General features: G+C 37.6%; 2 protein-coding genes across 2 annotated transcripts in view; one reads left to right on the plus strand and one right to left on the minus strand.

The window, feature by feature from the left end:
* The window catches only part of LOC138321935 (tudor domain-containing protein 5-like), a 53,200-nt gene extending 41,734 nt beyond the window's left edge, over positions 1-11,466 (minus strand). The window contains exons 1-13 of the mRNA XM_069265976.1: positions 10,118-11,466; positions 8,929-9,080; positions 7,868-7,924; positions 7,370-7,562; positions 6,960-7,087; positions 6,226-6,334; positions 5,732-5,808; positions 5,103-5,296; positions 3,252-3,399; positions 2,744-2,805; positions 1,969-2,038; positions 1,510-1,590; positions 285-428 (exon numbers count right to left, since the gene is read on the minus strand). Of these exons, the coding sequence (XP_069122077.1) occupies positions 285-428; positions 1,510-1,590; positions 1,969-2,038; positions 2,744-2,805; positions 3,252-3,399; positions 5,103-5,296; positions 5,732-5,808; positions 6,226-6,334; positions 6,960-7,087; positions 7,370-7,562; positions 7,868-7,924; positions 8,929-9,080; positions 10,118-11,135 (2,433 nt within the window). The 5' untranslated portion in view covers positions 11,136-11,466. The remainder of the gene's footprint in view (positions 1-284; positions 429-1,509; positions 1,591-1,968; positions 2,039-2,743; positions 2,806-3,251; positions 3,400-5,102; positions 5,297-5,731; positions 5,809-6,225; positions 6,335-6,959; positions 7,088-7,369; positions 7,563-7,867; positions 7,925-8,928; positions 9,081-10,117) is intronic.
* A 3,157-nt stretch (positions 11,467-14,623) lies between these two features.
* LOC138322340 (uncharacterized) lies at positions 14,624-19,438 on the plus strand. The gene is made up of 2 exons (XM_069266378.1): positions 14,624-14,726; positions 17,661-19,438. The coding sequence occupies exons 1-2, from the start codon at positions 14,624-14,626 to the stop codon at positions 19,436-19,438; spliced, it is 1,881 nt and encodes a 626-aa protein (XP_069122479.1).

A 19,438-nucleotide genomic window follows, 5' to 3' on the forward strand; every position in this document is an offset into this window, starting at 1 on the left:
TAGTGGCAGTTAGTGTTGGACACCTTAACCACTTAGCCATTAGAACCAAGAGTTGGGAGCTAGTGGCAATAAGTGTTAGACATCCATTCGCACAAAATGACGATATATTTACACTTTAGTTTGACTTCTAGCCATGGAAGATTTCTGCAACATTTCATGATTTTGGTCTGGAGGTTTTCAGAATATCTAAAATGTAAACTCTGTATATATGATGACAGATAATGTAAGACAGACAGCTCATGAAAACAAAGTATGATTAGGTCACTTGGTACTATAAAACTGACCTCCTTATGTCCAGCTGGGCCTGTGAAGTTTGTAAGGAAGTTGTCCTCTTCCACTCGGGCGTACCCTTCAGTGACCAGTAAATCATTGAGTACCACATCAACCTTGGTTGAGGTGTCTACCAGTACAAGTGACAGGACGCGATCCTAAAACAAAGATCAAGGTCAAGTTATATGACACGATCCTAAAGCAAAGGTCAAGGACAAGTGAAAGGACACAATCCTAAAAAAAAGGTCAAGGACAAGTGACAGGAACAATCTTTAAACAAAGGTCAAGGACAAGTGATAGAACGTGATCCTTAAACAAAAGTCAAGGACAAGTGACATGACACAATCCTAAAACAAAGGTCAAGGACAAGTGACAGGACATGTTCCGAAAACAAAGATCAAGGACAAGTGACAGGACACGATCCTAAAACAAAGGTCAAGGACAAGTGACAGGACACAATCCTAAAACAAAGGTCAAGGACAAGTGACAGGACACGATCCTAAAACAAAGGTCAAGGACAAGTGACAGGACACAATCCTAAAACAAAAGTCAAGGACAAGTGACAGGACACAATCCTAAAACAAAAGTCAAGGACAAGTAACAGGACACAATCCTAAAACAAAAGTCAAGGACAAGTGACAGGACACGATCCTAAAACAAAGGTCAAGGACAAATGACAGGACGAGATCTTAAAACAAAGGTCATGGACAAGTGACAGGACACGATCCTAAAACAAAGGTCAAGGACAAGTGACAGGACACAATCCCAAAACAAAGGTCAAGGACAAGTGACAGGACACAATCCTAAAAAAAAGGTCAAGGACAAGTGACAGGACACGATCCTAAAACAAAGGTCAAGGACAAGAGACAGGATACGATCTTAAAACAAAGGTCAAGGACAAGTGACAGGACACGATCCTAAAACAAAGGTCAAGGACGAGTGACAGGACACAATCCTTAAACAAAGGTCAAGGACAAGTGACAGGACACATTCCTAAAACAAAGGTCAAGGACAAGTGACAGGACACGATCCTAAAACAAAGGTTAAGGACAAGTGACAGGACACAATCTTAAAACAAAGGTCAAGGACAAGTGACAGGACACAATCCTAAAACAAAGGTCAACATAAACAGGCACCAACTGGGGTAAAAACAAGGAATTCAATATCACTCAACACTATCATTAAAGTAAAACAAAAATTATTTAAATTTAAATCTGAGTCTATATGTGATATACATACCTTTTCAAAGTTAACCAGAGCAATGAGAGGTCTGTTCTTGACTAAGCTCAGCAATCTGTTTCTAGCATTCAATGTCCACATCTGTAAAATCATAACCAAACCATTACTTCCAAGGTTGGCATGTTTATTACATGTTTACTTATGTCAGAATAGTCAACCTGACAAACCTAGCCCCTCATTTTAAATTTTTAAATTGAACCAAATTATTTTCGCATGCCTCGTGTTCAATTTCACATCTTTTGTGGGCAATTATGAATAAAAATAAATCACTGCAAAAACGGTTTAATTACAAGTCAAATAAAGCATTTAAATTGTAAATTGTGTGATTAAAATTGTCTTTGGCAAATCGCTAGGATTGAAAACAAATACTATCGCTGAGAAAAATAAGTTGAATTATAGAACATGTTGAACTGTTGAAAGTCTGTTGTGTAGCCTATTGTAGGTTTATAAGATATCTACCTCCTCGTGGGGCTGTAGGTGAGCAAGGCGAGCCTGTATAGCCTGAGCTGGTAACTTCAATTGATTGGAACTGTACAAATAAAATCAGCATTTTACTACAACATACCCCATAATCAATACTAGCAATTTTTCTTTTTCTTTTTGTAATCTGATGTATTTTTCAACTTAAACACGAATATCTTTGAGAATGACATAAGCTTTTGTTTAGGACTTTTCAAACATGTTCAAAACAATGGTAAATAATATCTGAAACAGTTACTTTTACAGACCCATCTAATTTTACAAATATTCATAATAAGGGATATTGTCTGCAAATAAGAACCCCACCAATTTTGACCTTTATTTCTCCTCTGGGTGGGCACATGGTGTGGGTCTAATTTGCTGTAGAATATGATCAACACAACAAAAGACCAAGGAAAAACCTAGATATGATGATTTTGATAAAGATATCTTTAACTGGCTAAGGCAAGTCAAAATTATGAGTGATAAACTTAGAGGTTGTAGGATTCTACTTTTCAAGTCCCAGGTATGGTGGAATCAAATCTTAAAGGTTCTTTATTACCCTGGTGTTGAGAGGTCCATCCCACAACCTCTGGGTTTATCATTCCTAATTGGACTAGCCTTAGCCGGTTGAAGGTATCCCACCAGTACTCTCTGACAAAGAAATACAGGCAACAAGAAACATCTAAAGAGAGAGATGGAACAACTGAACTACGGATGCAAATAATTTCAAATGGCTCCATATCTGAAGACGTTGGACTGAGGCATCCCTTACCGAAGAAGGCGAATATTTTTTCTGTGTACAAGAGTTGTGTTCCCAAAGTCAACAAAGTACATCTGTAAACAAAAACTTTATATAGTCAAGCTTTTCAGTACCCCAGCCAAAATCTGTTGTTCTATCAAGTGTATTAATTGGTGTACAATAACACACTGAATAAGGCACTACAAACACAAAAGTATTTAGCATCTGAAAGAGTGACCAGACCTACTGTTTTTATAATGTTTGATTCCCTTTACCTAAGGATTCTTTTTATTGGGTAAAATTTGACAACATTTACAGCATTGTTTATGAACAGTAGAAATGTCAAATTTGGCAATAATTTACAGCATTGTTTATGAATAGTAGAAATGTCAAATTTGGCAATATTCCACAGCATTGTTTATGAACAGGTACTGTAGAAATTGAAAGAAATATTGACAGGATGATGGATAGATCACCATGACATAAGCTCATCGGCTCTTCCGTCCAGGTAGGCTGAAACGTTTGTTTTGGTGTAACTCACCTCCACGTATTTGTCCACATTAAGTCCGGTGACAACACATCTGTGCCAGTTGTTGTCCTCAGGGAAGACGGCCGCCACAGTCTGACCAACGGTCAGTAGATAGTCTGGTATTTTGTACTGGTCACCCTCAGCGCTACAGTATAACTTCCTGTAACAAATGAGGTTACTGTATATCAAACTACTCTCAATAGTTATTTTTGCTTGTCAATGACGCATCAAAAATCAAAACTTCCCAGATTTATTTATTAAAGATGCTCCACCACCGACAAAGCATAAGTTATCCCTTTACCACATGCAAACTAGTAGCCTGCATCACCAGGCTTCCATGAGGAAAGTATATAATGTTCAACAGGAACATTGTTGCAACATCTGTCAAGTGTATGCACCATCTCAATGGCACTTTTTGAAGTTTTCAGTCTGGATTGATAATACGTTTTTAAAGTTGGATTTATTTACTTTCATATTTATTTTTGAGAAATGTTTTGGTAAAAAAGTTGCTTCAAAATGAATCAAACTATACAGTGATGCTATCATTTCCAAATGTTATTCGATATGAGGACTTCAAAAATTAATAAAAACGTTTACAGGTCAGAAAATGGTCGATTTTCTTTGTCGGAAATACTCAAAATATTGCCGCTTTTTTTTATAACTATTAGAAACAAGAGGCCCAGAGGGCCTGTATCGCTCACCTGGTTTGTAATGCTATGTAATGTTCTGAATATAAGTTCATTGTTTCTTTTCTAAAGAAATTTGAATATTTACCTCTAATTCCCCTATTGGGCCCCACTCTTTCTGCTCCAGGGGGTCAAAGCCAAAATGTATACAAATTCTGTTAACCTCAAGGATGTTTCTGGCCAAATTTGGTTACAATCCATGCAGAACTCTAGGACAAGTAGCGATTTTTAGGATTTACATCTATTTCCCCTATTGGGCCCCGCCCCTCCTGGTCCCAGGGGGGTCAGAGCCAAAATTTATACAAGTTTTGTTTCCCTTCCCCAAAGGATGTTTGTGGCCAAATTTGGTTACAATCAATGCAGAACTCTAGGACAAGTAGCGATTTATAGGATTTACCTCTATTTCCCCTATTGAGCCCCGCCCCTCCTGCCCCCAGGGGGCTCAGAGCCAAAATTCCTGCCCCCAGGGGGCTCAGAGCCAAAATTTATACAAGTTTTGTTTCCCTTCCCCAAAGGATGTTTGTGGCCAAATATGGTTACAATCAATGCAGAACTCTAGGACAAGTAGCGATTTATAGGATTTACCTCTATTTCCCCTATTGGGCCCGCCCCTCCTACCCCTGGGGGTCAGAGCCAAAATTTATAGAAGTTCTGTTCCCCTTCCCCCAAGGATGTTTCTGGCCAAATTTGGTTACAATTCATTCAGAACTCTATGACTAGTAGCGATTTAAAACTCTATGACTAGTAGCGATTTAAAGGAAATGTTGACGGACGCCGACGGACGCCGACGGACGACGGACGCCGCGCCATGACATAAGCTTCAGGCCAGGTGAGCTAAAAATGTTGGTAATGGTGTTGAGTAAGTAACTTTTGTATCTGAAGAAAAATACTAATTTGTCTGCTCCTGTTTTTGACAGAGAAAAATACCATTTGTCGGCGATGGAGCATCTTAAAAGATTTATACCAAATAAATATCAATCAAGATATCGACACAAGCATAAGATAATGCTGCATGTAAAGCATGACGTCAGGAAATTCTTGGCATAGCTGAAGCATACACACTTACAGGATTTTATATCAAACTGCAGACCATCAATCTTCGTTATCATTTAAAAGGCGAAACATTTGAAATGGTATAAATTCAACATCAACAGTACAGTATATCTTCTTTACTTACTCCAAATCATTCATACACTTGTCGAGGGCTATGGTGGACTTTTTACCGCGGACCTGTATCCAGAACAGACCAGGAGATACAACATTGGACACAAAGATTTCAAAATACTCGTGGAGGGGAGGTAACTCTTGTGGTTTATAGTAAACCTTTGGGCCAACAGCATCTGATGGTACGTTCCTGTTCTTCATTTTGTCCTGGGCACAAAAAGACAAGCAGAAAACACAGGTTATTTAAAGTCTACCAAAACCTGGCTATTTCTGATGAATATCTACACCACCCCAGGATTATAGAATATCATTGAAAAATTTAATCAATCATATAGAATTAATACTAAAGAAATGCATCCATAAATTGGAATACATTAATATATTGTTGGGTTCAAAGGTGATGTAGATATTTCAATTCCATACACAGAAGTAATCTTTTCAGTTCTCACACTGTGTATAGACATGTACTATATTTGATCTCAAAACTTGTGATGTCCAACTGGGCTGTCTTACAGATCTGAACACAAACCATTTGATACCCAGATTTGAACTATAACCTGATCAAGGTTTATACTGTTTTATTTTAACATATTAACATTCTGTCACAAGGACTGAACAAGTGTGATACTGATTACAGCTAACCTCCTCTCTTGGTGTGTTGATGAGGAGATCTGTGCGGGGAGGCTTTCCATTGTCAAGGGCATACACCAACATACAACCTAAAAAGTATATATAGAGATTATATATAGATATAAAGATTATAGCTATGAAATGCTTAGGTAAGTATTTAACTGAAAGAACATTTGACAACTTGCTTTAAAGACACGTTTGAAGTGATAGTTGATAGTTGTGGGTTTACAACAAGTCAATGTGACAAAAGGTACTCAAACATAATCACAGACCATATTTGATCCAATAAATCAACATGTCGCTATAAGAGCCCTTCCCCTTTTTGAGGCCTCAATTCAATTGTACAGGAATAAGACCAAAACTATAAAAACTGTATAGGTTTGCAATAATTTTGTTTTCTTAAGCACCTTTTCATTTTTTCAACGCCCTGGACGCTTATTAGGCCAAATACGGTACATCCTTATCATTTCAATTTTTATTAACCAAACAAAACATTAGTGATTTACCATCTCCCTTGTATTCTAAGTGTACAACACTGTCAGCCAGGGGTATCATGAAAAACTCGATCTTCTCATAGCCCAGTTCTTTAAACGGCAACACCTCTCCTGTTAGTTTCTGGAACATTCAACATAAGTAAATACACAACAATCTAAATGACTTAGTCAACAGTAGATATACAACAATCTAAAGTCAATAAGTAAAAGTTAGCACAACTATGAATTAACACATTCACAATAATTACCACATTAATCACATACAGAACTAGGGCTATCACAGTTTAGCACAAGAATTGTGGTACAAAGTGCTGTACAATGATCATTTACCACTAAAAGTATATGTCTTCAGTACTTTAATTACATACTGTATTTGCTGTAATTAGCTCCAAGGACACTAAAGAATTGTACAAAAGGGCATGCTTATTTGGGGGATAAAAAAGTTATGCTGCAGTAAAAGAAGAAAAAAATCACTTAAAATCACTTATATGTTTTATCTCATGGCATATTTATCTGTCACAGTTTAATATGTTCAGGCCTTCTTATAGATGCTTATAGGGGGAGGGCACTAATTATGGTGAATATCGTACTTCACTACTTTCTCTTGAAAGAGGTAATTAATGTATCAAACAGGATCAAAGTTATCAGCTTTGTTGATAAAAAGCCAAGATTTGGCTGAAAATCTTGGGAGGGAAAACGCCATGTAACACTACACATACATTTTGATCTGTATGAGATCAACCCACCTTATAAAAGCCAGGGAAGTCTGAGAGTAGAACGCCTTCAGGTTTACACTGCAAAACTTGTCTTATCTTTTCCTCCATCTGAGAGTCAAAGTCGCCTCGGCTGCTGAATCTTCCTCTAGAAACTGTTTCTATGGTGATAGAAGACTATGTCAGAATGTCCAATATCATAAACTTATCTAAACTTATTTGAAAATCATTACACCATCTCAATCTGAAATATTTCTCTTTACCGCTGGAACTCTGTGCACTCAATTCCACATTTAGTACTCAACCACGTTACTGCGAATTCTCATTCTAATCTAGCAGTAAAATTAGCTGAATGCCTGAATTGTTACTTTTGATTAGTTTATGCAATTTTAAATTTCAAATTTGAAGTCAAAAATGTTGTATATTCATTAAAGAACACCGACCTTGTTTTGGTGGAGCCTTCTCCGGTTTTTGAACCACTTGCTTTGTTTGTACAGGCAGTCGAGCATCAAAACACAGCCAGTCACCATTATCAGTGGGACGCTCTAACCGCAGCACGCCAGGCAGCGAGTCTAACATCTCTACCAAACTCCAGTAACCATAGTCACGGAAGGATAGCTCCTTCCCATACCGTTTCTATATAGAAAGTTTAGGACTCAAATATTAATGAATCTTATTAAAGAAATAAGCTATCTTATTATTGAAATAAGATAGTCTTGCACAAGATGTACTTTAAACCATATATTAAAGGAATTACCAGGCATTTATTCCTTCCATTTTTAACTGTCACAGAAGATTAATCATTCTCCCTCTTTGCTCAATATCATGTCTGACCTCACATCACCTTGACTACAACCTTTAGGTCAATGTGATCTTCACAGCCCAGATAAAACTGTTTGACCATTTATAATACAGTTGACCTGAGAAGTAATGGAACATACCATGTAGACAACTGGCAGCTGTATCGCCCATACTCCTGTCCGATTCTCCTCCAGAATCTGTCGATAGATGATATCATGCTTTTAAAATATCAATTTTGTATTTGGTGCAGAGTTATCTCCACTTATAGTTTAGCACTGATCGTGATGTCATAGAGTTATCTCAACGTACAGTACAGCATTGATTGTGATGTCACACAGAGTTATCTAAACTTACAGTACAGCATTGATCGTGATGTCATAGAGTTATCTCCACTTAGAGTACAGCATTGATTGTGATGTCACACAGAGTTATCTTAACTTACAGTACAGCATTGATTTGTGATGTCATACAGAGTTATCTCCACTTACAGTACAGCATAGATTGTGATGTCATACAGAAATATCTCCACTTACAGTACAGCATGGATTGTGATGTCATACAGAAATATCTCCACTTACAGTACAGCATGGATTGTGATGTCATACAGAGTTATCTCAACGTACAGTACAGCATGGATTGTGATGTCATACAGAGTTATCTCAACGTACAGTACAGCATGGATTGTGATGTCATACAGAGTTATCTCAACATACAGTACAGCATAGATTGTGATGTCATACAGAGTTATCTCAACGTACAGTACAGCATGGATTGTGATGTCATACAGAGTTATCTCAACGTACAGTACAGCATTGATTCTGATTGTGACGTCATGTGTTTGTAAGCAAAACATCTTGTTTTTTTCAAAGAAATTCAAAATAATGTGATTTTTATATACTTTTACTAATGCTGTAAAAAAACAAAATAAATTGTATACACTGAGGAGCAGATAATTCTAAAAAAAAAGTTTTTCTTTGTCAGTGCTGTATGTAATGTGTCTACTAAATCTGTGGTATACTAAAGAAAATACTGCAGTACCCATACTGTGTCTTGTATTTACATCGGTCTTACTAAAACTGGGGAAAATGTCCACAATTAGTTATTACATGGAGACACAACACAAAAATACTGTAAAAAGTCTCCCAAACCACACACAAAGCAAACTGTTATACAAGCAATGGAAAGTTGGATGAATTAGTACCTGTTGAATGTTGTTTTGAACCACTTCACTTATGATGCTGACATCAAACTTGTCACCAGATCTAGGAGAGGAGCCTGCCTCCATCGACCCGCCACTCGATATACTGTCATGGCCCCGAGATTCCTCCCCTCGGTCTCCAGTTCTTCTTCTTCCTGCAAACATTAAATCTCAACGTCTTTATGAACATATACCAAAAATTCTATGAAGTTTGTAACTTCGGAATTATACAGTAACTTTTCTAGATGTTAAACTGCCCAAGTGGTTACTACAAAAAAATATTTGGTGTATATATCTCTAGCAGCTTCAGTACGAGAACATCTCTTATTTTCTTAATACAATAATAGCTGCCTTCTTACACACTGTAATAACATTCCATATTCGTGTACCTATTCAGTCTGAATATAAATGAATTACAAAAATGGTTATTCAATGTCAGGTAATCGTGCTAAACTGGAGCAGTTACTTACTTACTAGTGATAGACCTGTGTCTCAAGAACATGGTTACAACTAAATAGAAGCTTTTTAATTTTTTAGATCTGTCTTTTGGACTAACAGAAGTCCTATATTTGATTGGATCAATGAGAAGAGGCTAGATACATTTCAGGTGCGAAAGGCATGAACAGTTAATAAAACTATTTTGCGTTTTCACACATAACTAATTTTGCTTTTTCACATATAACTAATTTTACGTTTTCACATATAACTAATTTTGCATTTTCACATATAACTAAATTTGCATTTTCACATATAACTAATTTAGCGTTTTCACATATAACTAATTTTGTGTTTTCACATATAAGTAATTTTACATTTTTACATATAACAACTTTTCCAGGATGATTTAATTTTGCAATCAGAGACCTCTTTAGTTCTGTATTTAATATGCATTTTAATCATTTTGAAGTCAATTGAATTTCACAATTTTTAATACATAACCTGTGATCAGTTGTTTACAGTATTTTTAATTAATATTGGTGAAGGAATCTTTTGTTAATTTTGTCTCGTGATTTATTACAACGCTTCATCAAAAGAAGATAATTTGATTACATTGTACTTTGAATGTGGAAAGAAAGGAACACTTAAATCAAGAAGGGTCAACGTCACCAGAACTAATATCGGACATTCCTGCTGGCCACTGATTTAGTAACTACAACATAAGATATTACTTATTGCAGTTATCTGTTATTACCTCTTCCTCGTGGGGCATGAGGAACAGAGATGTTATTGTCAACAGGAGAGATATGGCCTGTAACTTCTTTCCTTGGAACAGCAATAAAATCTTCTATTTCACACTGAATATCTTGTGGAGACATAAAATCTTCATCTTCTATTCCAGCCGGCTGGTAGTTTACATTTGATTTATCAACTTTTTTCGTTTTGTCTAACTTTGATGTTTGATTAGGATTTCTAAATGGTGCACTGCTTGTATTGGAATTCCTAGATTGTTCACGTTGTCTTTGGAATCCTTTGCTTGTCTCTGACCTCCTGTCAGACGCACGTGGAGGTTTGTATCGTGGAATCGGTTCCTGTGATCTATTCTGTTCGACATATGCCGGTGCTACACGCCACTCACCACCTAGAAATTCTTTTAATTTGGCAATATCAGGCAGAGAGGCTAAAAGTTCCTTCATGGAATTAAACCCAAGTCCTGTTGGGCTGAGTGGAACACCGAAGCGACGTGAAAATGCAGTGTCAAAATGTGTCAGGGGCAAGCCGTTTGGATAAGACTTTAGAAGTTCTGAAATCTGTTTTCGTATGTAAGCGGAGATACTAGGCGGAGGAAGCTGCTTAATCAGTGGTGGGCGGTTCTGTTGGGGAAATCTATTATTATTGTGTGTCCTATGGAATCTGGGTGGTGGTGGCCTCCTTGTCCGAACGGATGGTCCGCCCTGTCGCAGAGTTGCCCATTTGTTTTTATTATTTACTTTCTGTTTTGACACCAACTTCTGTATGTGGACAGAAGCCTCTTGGGCCACTGGTTCCAGGCACATAACACCATTTTTCCATGACACCCTGAGAGCATCTTGCATGTCTTTAAGTAAATCTTCCAGGGTCGTATAGCCCAACTCCCTGTATGGGATAGGGTCGCCCATAAAGTCATGGTAGTCTCTTTTCAACTCATTCACTGTTAGTGCAGCTGGAGCGGATAGAAGCAGAGCTCTCACTTGCTTCTTCGTTTCCTCCTTCTTCTGTGCCTTATCTGCCATTATGAAGCTACTCTATATACTGCATAAACAATAATGTTAACACATCATATAACAGCACTTAGTTTATGACAGTGCTTCCCGCCACTTTCTACTTTCAGTTTGGATGCGCGTGACCACGTGTATTATGAGTTTATGAAGTTTACAAACAAGTTACGTAATCTTAAGTTTAATGCGATACATTCATCAACAAAGTTATGCAATTCATGTGTAGAACTCAGTAAACAAAATAATAGCACTAGAAAACACAGCTGTCAAGCTTGTATGACTACATCTTCGGATATCACTTTCTTGAGCAATCTTCCGTCTGCTTGCCATAATATATAAAAATACGAAAGTGTGTCTGCACACACTAACGGGGGTTTCTAAAAAACGGAACCGAATATATTTCCGGAACCAGACGATGTTAGAAACGATAATGTGTACGTTAGTGTACTAGCCTATATTGTAAATTGTATCTTAGCAATTTTAGGCTGGACAATGTAGAACATTTTATACTACGTGTATACAATTAGTTGTCCATGATGTAATTAAAGGTTTGCATTACAAAACATTACATATTTAAATTTTCCAATATCAATTTATTATACTTTTGAGAAAACCCATGCCATTTTTTTCTAATATGTCTTATTTTCTTGCATTTTTCATGCAGATTTCAAATCTGTATAGAAAAATGGGTGTTGTCGAACTACTTTTTTTAGATATTTGAGCTTGAAATATACTAGTCCGCTAAACAAAAAAAAAAAAATAAATAAAAAAAAGGCCTAATAATATAGGCAGGTTTAGCGGACTAGAAATATACCATCCGTACTCATTTGCTGACTGAAAATAGAAAAAAATCATAAAAAAATATGTTTTCTGTAATACTAGGGTGAATGCATCGTCGGAGACCCACGGGTGATCGCACTACACTACGCTACACTTATCAACGTTAGTGTATATATCGCCTGGGTTACCGAGAATGGGGTGAATGTAGTCTCAATCCTGTTGATTTTTTTGTCCTTAATTTCTAATGATACAACAATATACAAAACTGTTGTATTTTTAAAAATGCTAAATGGTTTTCGTTATATCCGAGGACCGTTTCTATACGTAATTTTCATGTTTTGCCATATTTGTGATTCATGTACAATACTCATTTTATTGCATATATAGATATTTGTATGATAAAACAAAATACCACTTTATTCATGTTACTGGGTATATAGATCACCAATGACTATATATCCTTTTTCATGTTTACTTCTTACATGTACATCATTTTTCTTGCGACTCAGCTTAAATTTTTGATACATTTTATCAGAAACATTTATACATATAAATTTATATTTATTTATACATATATAAATTTATATTTATTTATACATATAAATGTTTCTGGTTTTACAATGAGGCACTCCGCAGTGAAGGATTTATTACGTCCTTGAGGCAGTAGATCTATGCGAAATCAAAATAAATTTACTAAAAATCAGAGTTGTCGTCCCTGCGTTTCTGGACACTTTTAGTATTGTAGGTGTATTCAGAGTATAATTTAATTCGTACCTAAATGTTGATAAGTTATAACCGTAACAACAGTGATGATATACAGTGATATTTTCAAACTATTTCGTTCAAGGTCAAAGTTGGTAGCCCTTTGGCTCAACGTGCTACAAGTCCCATTTAAGGTCTCTAGGCCGTTCATAACTTGACAAGAAGTAGATATAAAAGAATTTAGGATATTCTGGCTCTTGAGGCCTTGAATGAAAGACCAAAGTCATTCATATTAACAAACTTGGTAGCCATTTATGTCAGCATCCTGCAGGCCTAAAATTAAGTTTTAGGCCTTCCAGAAGACATTTAAGCGAATAGTCGGGCAAAGGAAAAATGTCTTCTAAAGTCTAAATGCATTCTATGGCCTTCCAAAAGTACTTGTATACCATTTTTACCGACTTTAGCCTTTGTTTTCCGACTATTCGCTTCAAGATTTTAGGATTTTTTGCCTATCTTGGTGACCTAGAATGAAGGTCAAATTCGATCATATTATCAAAGTTTGTAGGCATTTATGTCATCATGTTACAGTCCTAATATTAGGTCTCTGGGCCATCTAGAACTTCACAAGAAGTCATTTGAATATTTTAGGATTTTTGGTCCATGTGACCTTGAATGAAGGTCAGTCATTCATAATAACAAACTTTTTTTAGCCATTTATGTCAGCATGCTGAATATTAGGCCTCGGGGTCTTCTAGAACTTGAGAAGATTTTTTAATGTTTTTTTTTCTCGAAAAATTCCACGTTTGAACTTTGACACTTATTTCGAACCGGAAGTTGGCGTTTTACAGAAAAGTGTATTATCTATTTGCTACGTTTTTAATTCTACATAGTATATTCAAAACAGAAAGAAATTCGTCAAGCCGTTAACGGGATATTGACATAAGTTTAAAACCGGAAGTAAGGCCATATAGTGGCTATATTGGATTTTTGACCATTAAAAAAATGCTGCTGTCACACCTTCAACTCATGCCCTACAATATGGTGATATGTTCAAAGGCATATCATTTACAGTGAACTGCGTTCAAGCGTCCGGATTAGACTCCTCCCTCAAATGTTGTAACATTTTGTTACGACAGCCAATGAAATCTCTGGGAAGTTACCTCGATTGGTTAGACTCCATGTAGTGTAGCGCAAACAATGTTGACTTCATAGAAATCTACTGATTTGACTTGGTCACACCTTTGTACCAAAAAATTGTTAGCATACACTTGGGGATAAAAGGTTTCAAACATGTTTTTTTAATTCAATAGTACCATATAACCATCGAAAGACAACAACACTATATCTTGATAGCTTCGTAAAACGTTCCCTAGAACATACACGGTTGTAGCTGTATATATAAGCTCAAAAAATATATTTGTTTAGGGCTACATTGGCAAAAAAAAGGGTCGGTAGGTAGCGATTTTTTAAATTTTTTTATATATATTTATATATTTTTTTGTCAAGTTCAGATGCAATAGCGAGCTGTTTACTAAACAGATATATGGCTCCTATTTATCAATAAAATGATTAAACATTAGTGTCTTTTACTCTTCACTCTTTATTTAACAATGAATAATTGGAGATTTGACTAATGAAGAAGGTATTAACAGATTAGATTGGCCTAGAGTAAAACTATTAATTGGAGTATCCCTTTAGGTACAGAAAAAAATCAGGGTCGGGGGTAAAAAATTAGGGTCGGTTGGGTAACCCTAAACAGACATTTCTTGGCCTAATGTAGATGTTTCATCCGGAAGCAGACATCCCACGTCTAATTGTTAGTTGTTTGAATCGTAATGTTTAAAGTTACTAAATCATTAGATTTACATAGATTTCTTAGGGTTTTTGACTTCCTACAAACGTTCTTATACCTGAAATTAGAAAGTTTTCAAAATTACAACATTTAATTTGAACTATTGGCAATGTTTATCAACGTTAAAATATCGCCAAACACAACAAGAAATTGTATCTGTCGGCATTGAATGTTTACAACGGAAAGAACCGAGTGCATCATTGAGTTCGGAATCGAGGTCGCTGAAAATCTCATCCGGCTAATGGATATAGATGTAATAACACCACTAAGAGGCAACTTATATTTTATCGGTTACATTGGCCTGATTAAGCGTAATAGCCGATACATTTACAGCGTATCTCAGTGGCGTAGAAAGAAACGTAATGGGGTGGGGGGGGGGGGGGGGGTGTGCAAAGGTCCTCAATATCTGGACCCCCCTCCTCGTCCCGCACCCGCAGGAGGAGATTGATTCTTTAATTCAACACACAACCATATATACTTTATAAACTTTTTTCATATATCGTTGAGTAGAATCCTTGTACAGTACATGTACACATTTATAGACAGTGGCGTCGATAAACGAAAACTAATGAATACGCAAATTGCCATGCTAGCGCCAAAGGTGCGATATTTTGGTGTTGGGGGGGGGGGGGGCGACAATCTCCTACAAGAAAAAAATATTACGATTTAGAATGGCTAAGATGAGTTTAACGATGCATTTTGATGAATTTGCGAGCGCCGAAGACGCGAGAATTTGGTGTTTGAGGGGTCCGGGGGTCTCTCCCGGGAAGTACATTACGATTTAGAATTTTACGATGCATTTTGATGAATGTGGGAGCGCCTGAAGGCGGAGTCTGAAGAGGGTCTCCCCCGGGTAGAAATATTAGATTTAGAATGGCTGTGATGAGTTTTACGATATATTTTAAAGCGTTCTTAACATAATACTTTTTTATTTAAATTTACCTGCATTAAGAATTGGTAATTGTGAATGCCGTCATATCTATGCAACTCGATCTGAACATACTGGCTTCACACCATCGGTACATTGTTGTTTAACACAAAATAATAATGAATTAATTGTTTTACTAAGTCATATAAACAGATGAATCTTTTAAGAGACATTTTTCAAATAGTACGTAGAATCCCCTGATTGACATTTTAAGTCTAGTTCACGAAAATGTGCAGGAGGACCCTTTTTATCTTTCAAATGTGCAATTTTAGAACATTTCAGTCGGCGAAAACAAGCAATGTTTGCCCTCGTCCTGGGAAACGGGGAGGCAATCCCCCCCCCCCCCCCCGACCCCTTCCAACCCCGCCCCCACCTCCCACACCCGCTTCCTACGCCCCTGTATCTACATTGCCAAGTAAAACAGCATAGTTCTATGAAGCTTTAGAGTATTTGATGGAAATATGACAAGAAGTGAGAGGTATTTTCACCCGTTAATTATGTATATATTATACATGAATACAGGTGTACATGTACATTATTAAGCAAACATATATGTACATAGGTCTACAATGTATATGTAAGGTATATTTTTGCTTTGAATACATAAAACTACACATAAAATTTAGATATAAGAGTTAGGCTGATTTTTTTAAGTAAGTCAGATGTAAAAAAGTTATATAACTAGTGACATATAGGGGAATGTTCATTAGACGGATAGAGACTATAGGTATATATAGGGAATGTCCATTAGACGGATAGACACTATAACTAAGGATATATAGGGAATTTCCATTAGACGGATATATATTATAGCTAGCTAGGGCTATATAAGGAAAGTCCATTTGACGGACAGAGACTATAACTAGAGATATATAGGGAATGCCCATTAGACGGATAGACATTACAACTAAGGATATACAATGTATACGGAATGTCAAATATTGATATAATGATAAAAGAAATACACGTATTTACTTAGTCCGCTAAACATGCCTATATTATTAGTTTTTTGTCATTTTTTCCTTATTATAAAGTCTATATATTAGGCCATTTTTTTAAAAGCCTAATGACATTGGCAGGTTTAGCGGAATAGTACATAATATCATGACAAATGAAAATAAAATAATGGTAGAAGCAAGTATAAAACCATATAATATAATGAAAACCCTTCTTTATGGCTACAAAAACCTGTACAGTATAGGATTATTTACACTTAGAAACTCTTCACAAAACTTTTGCATACATTTCAACGTTTATTAGATTAACACAGTAATCAGGAACCTGTAGTCGATAAATTTGTGTTTTCAGTCGATAGTAGATATGTCAATTAGACAGATGAGATTTCCTGCGATCGGATGTTTGGAATGTTCACGCGTCGCGCATGCACATAGGGGTTGTTTACACTCGCCGAAAGATAATAATATGAAATAGTGACTAGGTCGGTCCTATTTATTTTCAGTTTTTCTCCATTTTGAACAAAATTGCTATACAAACTTTTAAATATTGTTATTAACACAAAGTACACAACTTTTACGATTAATTTTAGTCCTATAATTCTTTTTATCTTTTATTACATGATTTTTTAGCGATTTAGTCCCTTTAAAAGTATGCTTATAAATATGTAGATTTCTATTCAAACCTATGATAAGTTGTGTCTAAAAATCCTCTATTGTAGTTCAAGAAAGCATAATTTGACGTTTGGAATATACATGTACATGTATAAAGTAACGACTCTCTAGCTCATGTGATTTCAAATAAAATAGTATTATTAAGTTAAGATACCAAATACCAAATTTCCACTCACTTTAACCTGTGACTATGGCTATGTACCTGTAGGTCATGACTATATACATACACGTAATGCTGTTTTTATTTTACGATTTTGTATGCCAAATTGTTGCGGTATTAATGATTGAAATTACGAAAGTTTTTGAATGTGTAACAGCTATAACAGGTAAACTCCGCCCTCAGTTAGATTATCGCTGTTACTAAACTCCGCCCACAGTTTGACTGACGCTATTCCCGAGCCGATAAACGCGCGTACGACTGGTTGAAACTATTCACGTGATTTGTGGTTTGAACGATCCGAAAGGCAATTCCGGACGCTTGAACGCATTTCACTGTACCATTTCGGAGATCCTTTGTATAAAACTTTCTGTGCAGAAGAATAATAAAAAAAAAAACAAAACAAAAAAACAATAGGTCTTGTAGGTGAAAACCCCTAAATAGTCTACATTACACATCATACTAGATACGACTGCATTTTTCTACTCATCAGACCCCCTCGGACTCATTCCACACCACATCGTCCACACCATCACTCCCTTCTCTCCAGCTCACTCACTCACATCACCTATCACATTCCACACCACCACTCCCTTCTCTCCAGCTCACTCACTCACATCACCTATCACATTCCACACCACATCGTCCACACCACCACTCCCTTCTCTCCAGCTCACTCACTCACATCACCTATCACATTCCACACCACATCGTCCACACCACCACTCCCTTCTCTCCAGCTCACTCACTCACATCACCTATCACATTCCACACCACATCGTCCACACCATCACTCCCTTCTCTCCAGCTCACTCACTCACATCACCTATCACATTCCACACCATCACTCCCTTCTCTCCAGCTCACTCACTCACATCACCTATCACATTCCACACCACATCGTCCACACCATCACTCCCTTCTCTCCAGCTCACTCACTCACATCACCTATCACATTCCACACCACATCGTCCACACCACCACTCCCTTCTCTCAAACTCACTCACTCACATCACCTATCACATTCCACACCACCACTTCCTTCTCTCCAGCTCACTCACTCACATCACCTATCACATTCCACACCACATCGTCCACACCATCACTCCCTTCTCTCCAGCTCACTCACTCACATCACCTATCACATTCCACACCACATCGTCCACACCACCACTCCCTTCTCTCCAGCTCACTCACTCACATCACCTATCACATTCCACACCACATCGTCCACACCACCACTCCCTTCTCTCCAGCTCACTCACTCACATCACCTATCACATTCCACACCACATCGTCCACACCACCACTCCCTTCTCTCCAGCTCACTCACTCACATCACCTATCACATTCCACACCACATCGTCCACACCACCACTCCCTTCTCTCCAGCTCACTCACTCACATCACCTATCACATTCCACACCACATCGTCCACACCACCACTCCCTTCTCTCCAGCTCACTCACTCACATCACCTATCACATTCCACACCACCACTCCCTTCTCTCCAGCTCACTCACTCACATCACCTATCACACTCCACACCACATCGTCCACACCACCACTCCCTTCTCTCCAGCTCACTCACTCACATCACCTATCACATTCCACACCACATCGTCCACACCACCACTCCCTTCTCTCCAGCTCACTCACTCACATCACCTATCACATTCCACACCACATCGTCCACACCACCACTCCCTTCTCTCCAGCTCACTCACTCACATCACCTATCACATTCCACACCACATCGTCCACACCACCACTCCCTTCTCTCCAGCTCACTCACTCACATCACCTATCACATTCCACACCACATCGTCCACACCACCACTCCCTTCTCTCCAGCTCACTCACTCACATCACCTATCACATTCCACACCACATCGTCCACACCACCACTCCCTTCTCTCCAGCTCACTCACTCACATCACCTATCACATTCCACACCACATCGTCCACACCACCACTCCCTTCTCTCCAGCTCACTCACTCACATCACCTATCACATTCCACACCACATCGTCCACACCACCACTCCCTTCTCTCCAGCTCACTCACTCACATCACCTATCACATTCCACACCACATCGTCCACACCACCACTCCCTTCTCTCCAGCTCACTCACTCACATCACCTATCACATTCCACACCACATCGTCCACACCATCACTCCCTTCTCTCCAGCTCATCACTCACTTACTTCAGAATCACCTATCATATTTCAATCTCCGTCGACTATAGTCTATGGCAAGCCAATTTAA

Source organism: Argopecten irradians, chromosome 4 (assembly GCF_041381155.1).
Source record: "Argopecten irradians isolate NY chromosome 4, Ai_NY, whole genome shotgun sequence".
In the NCBI taxonomy this organism is placed as follows: domain Eukaryota; kingdom Metazoa; phylum Mollusca; class Bivalvia; order Pectinida; family Pectinidae; genus Argopecten; species Argopecten irradians.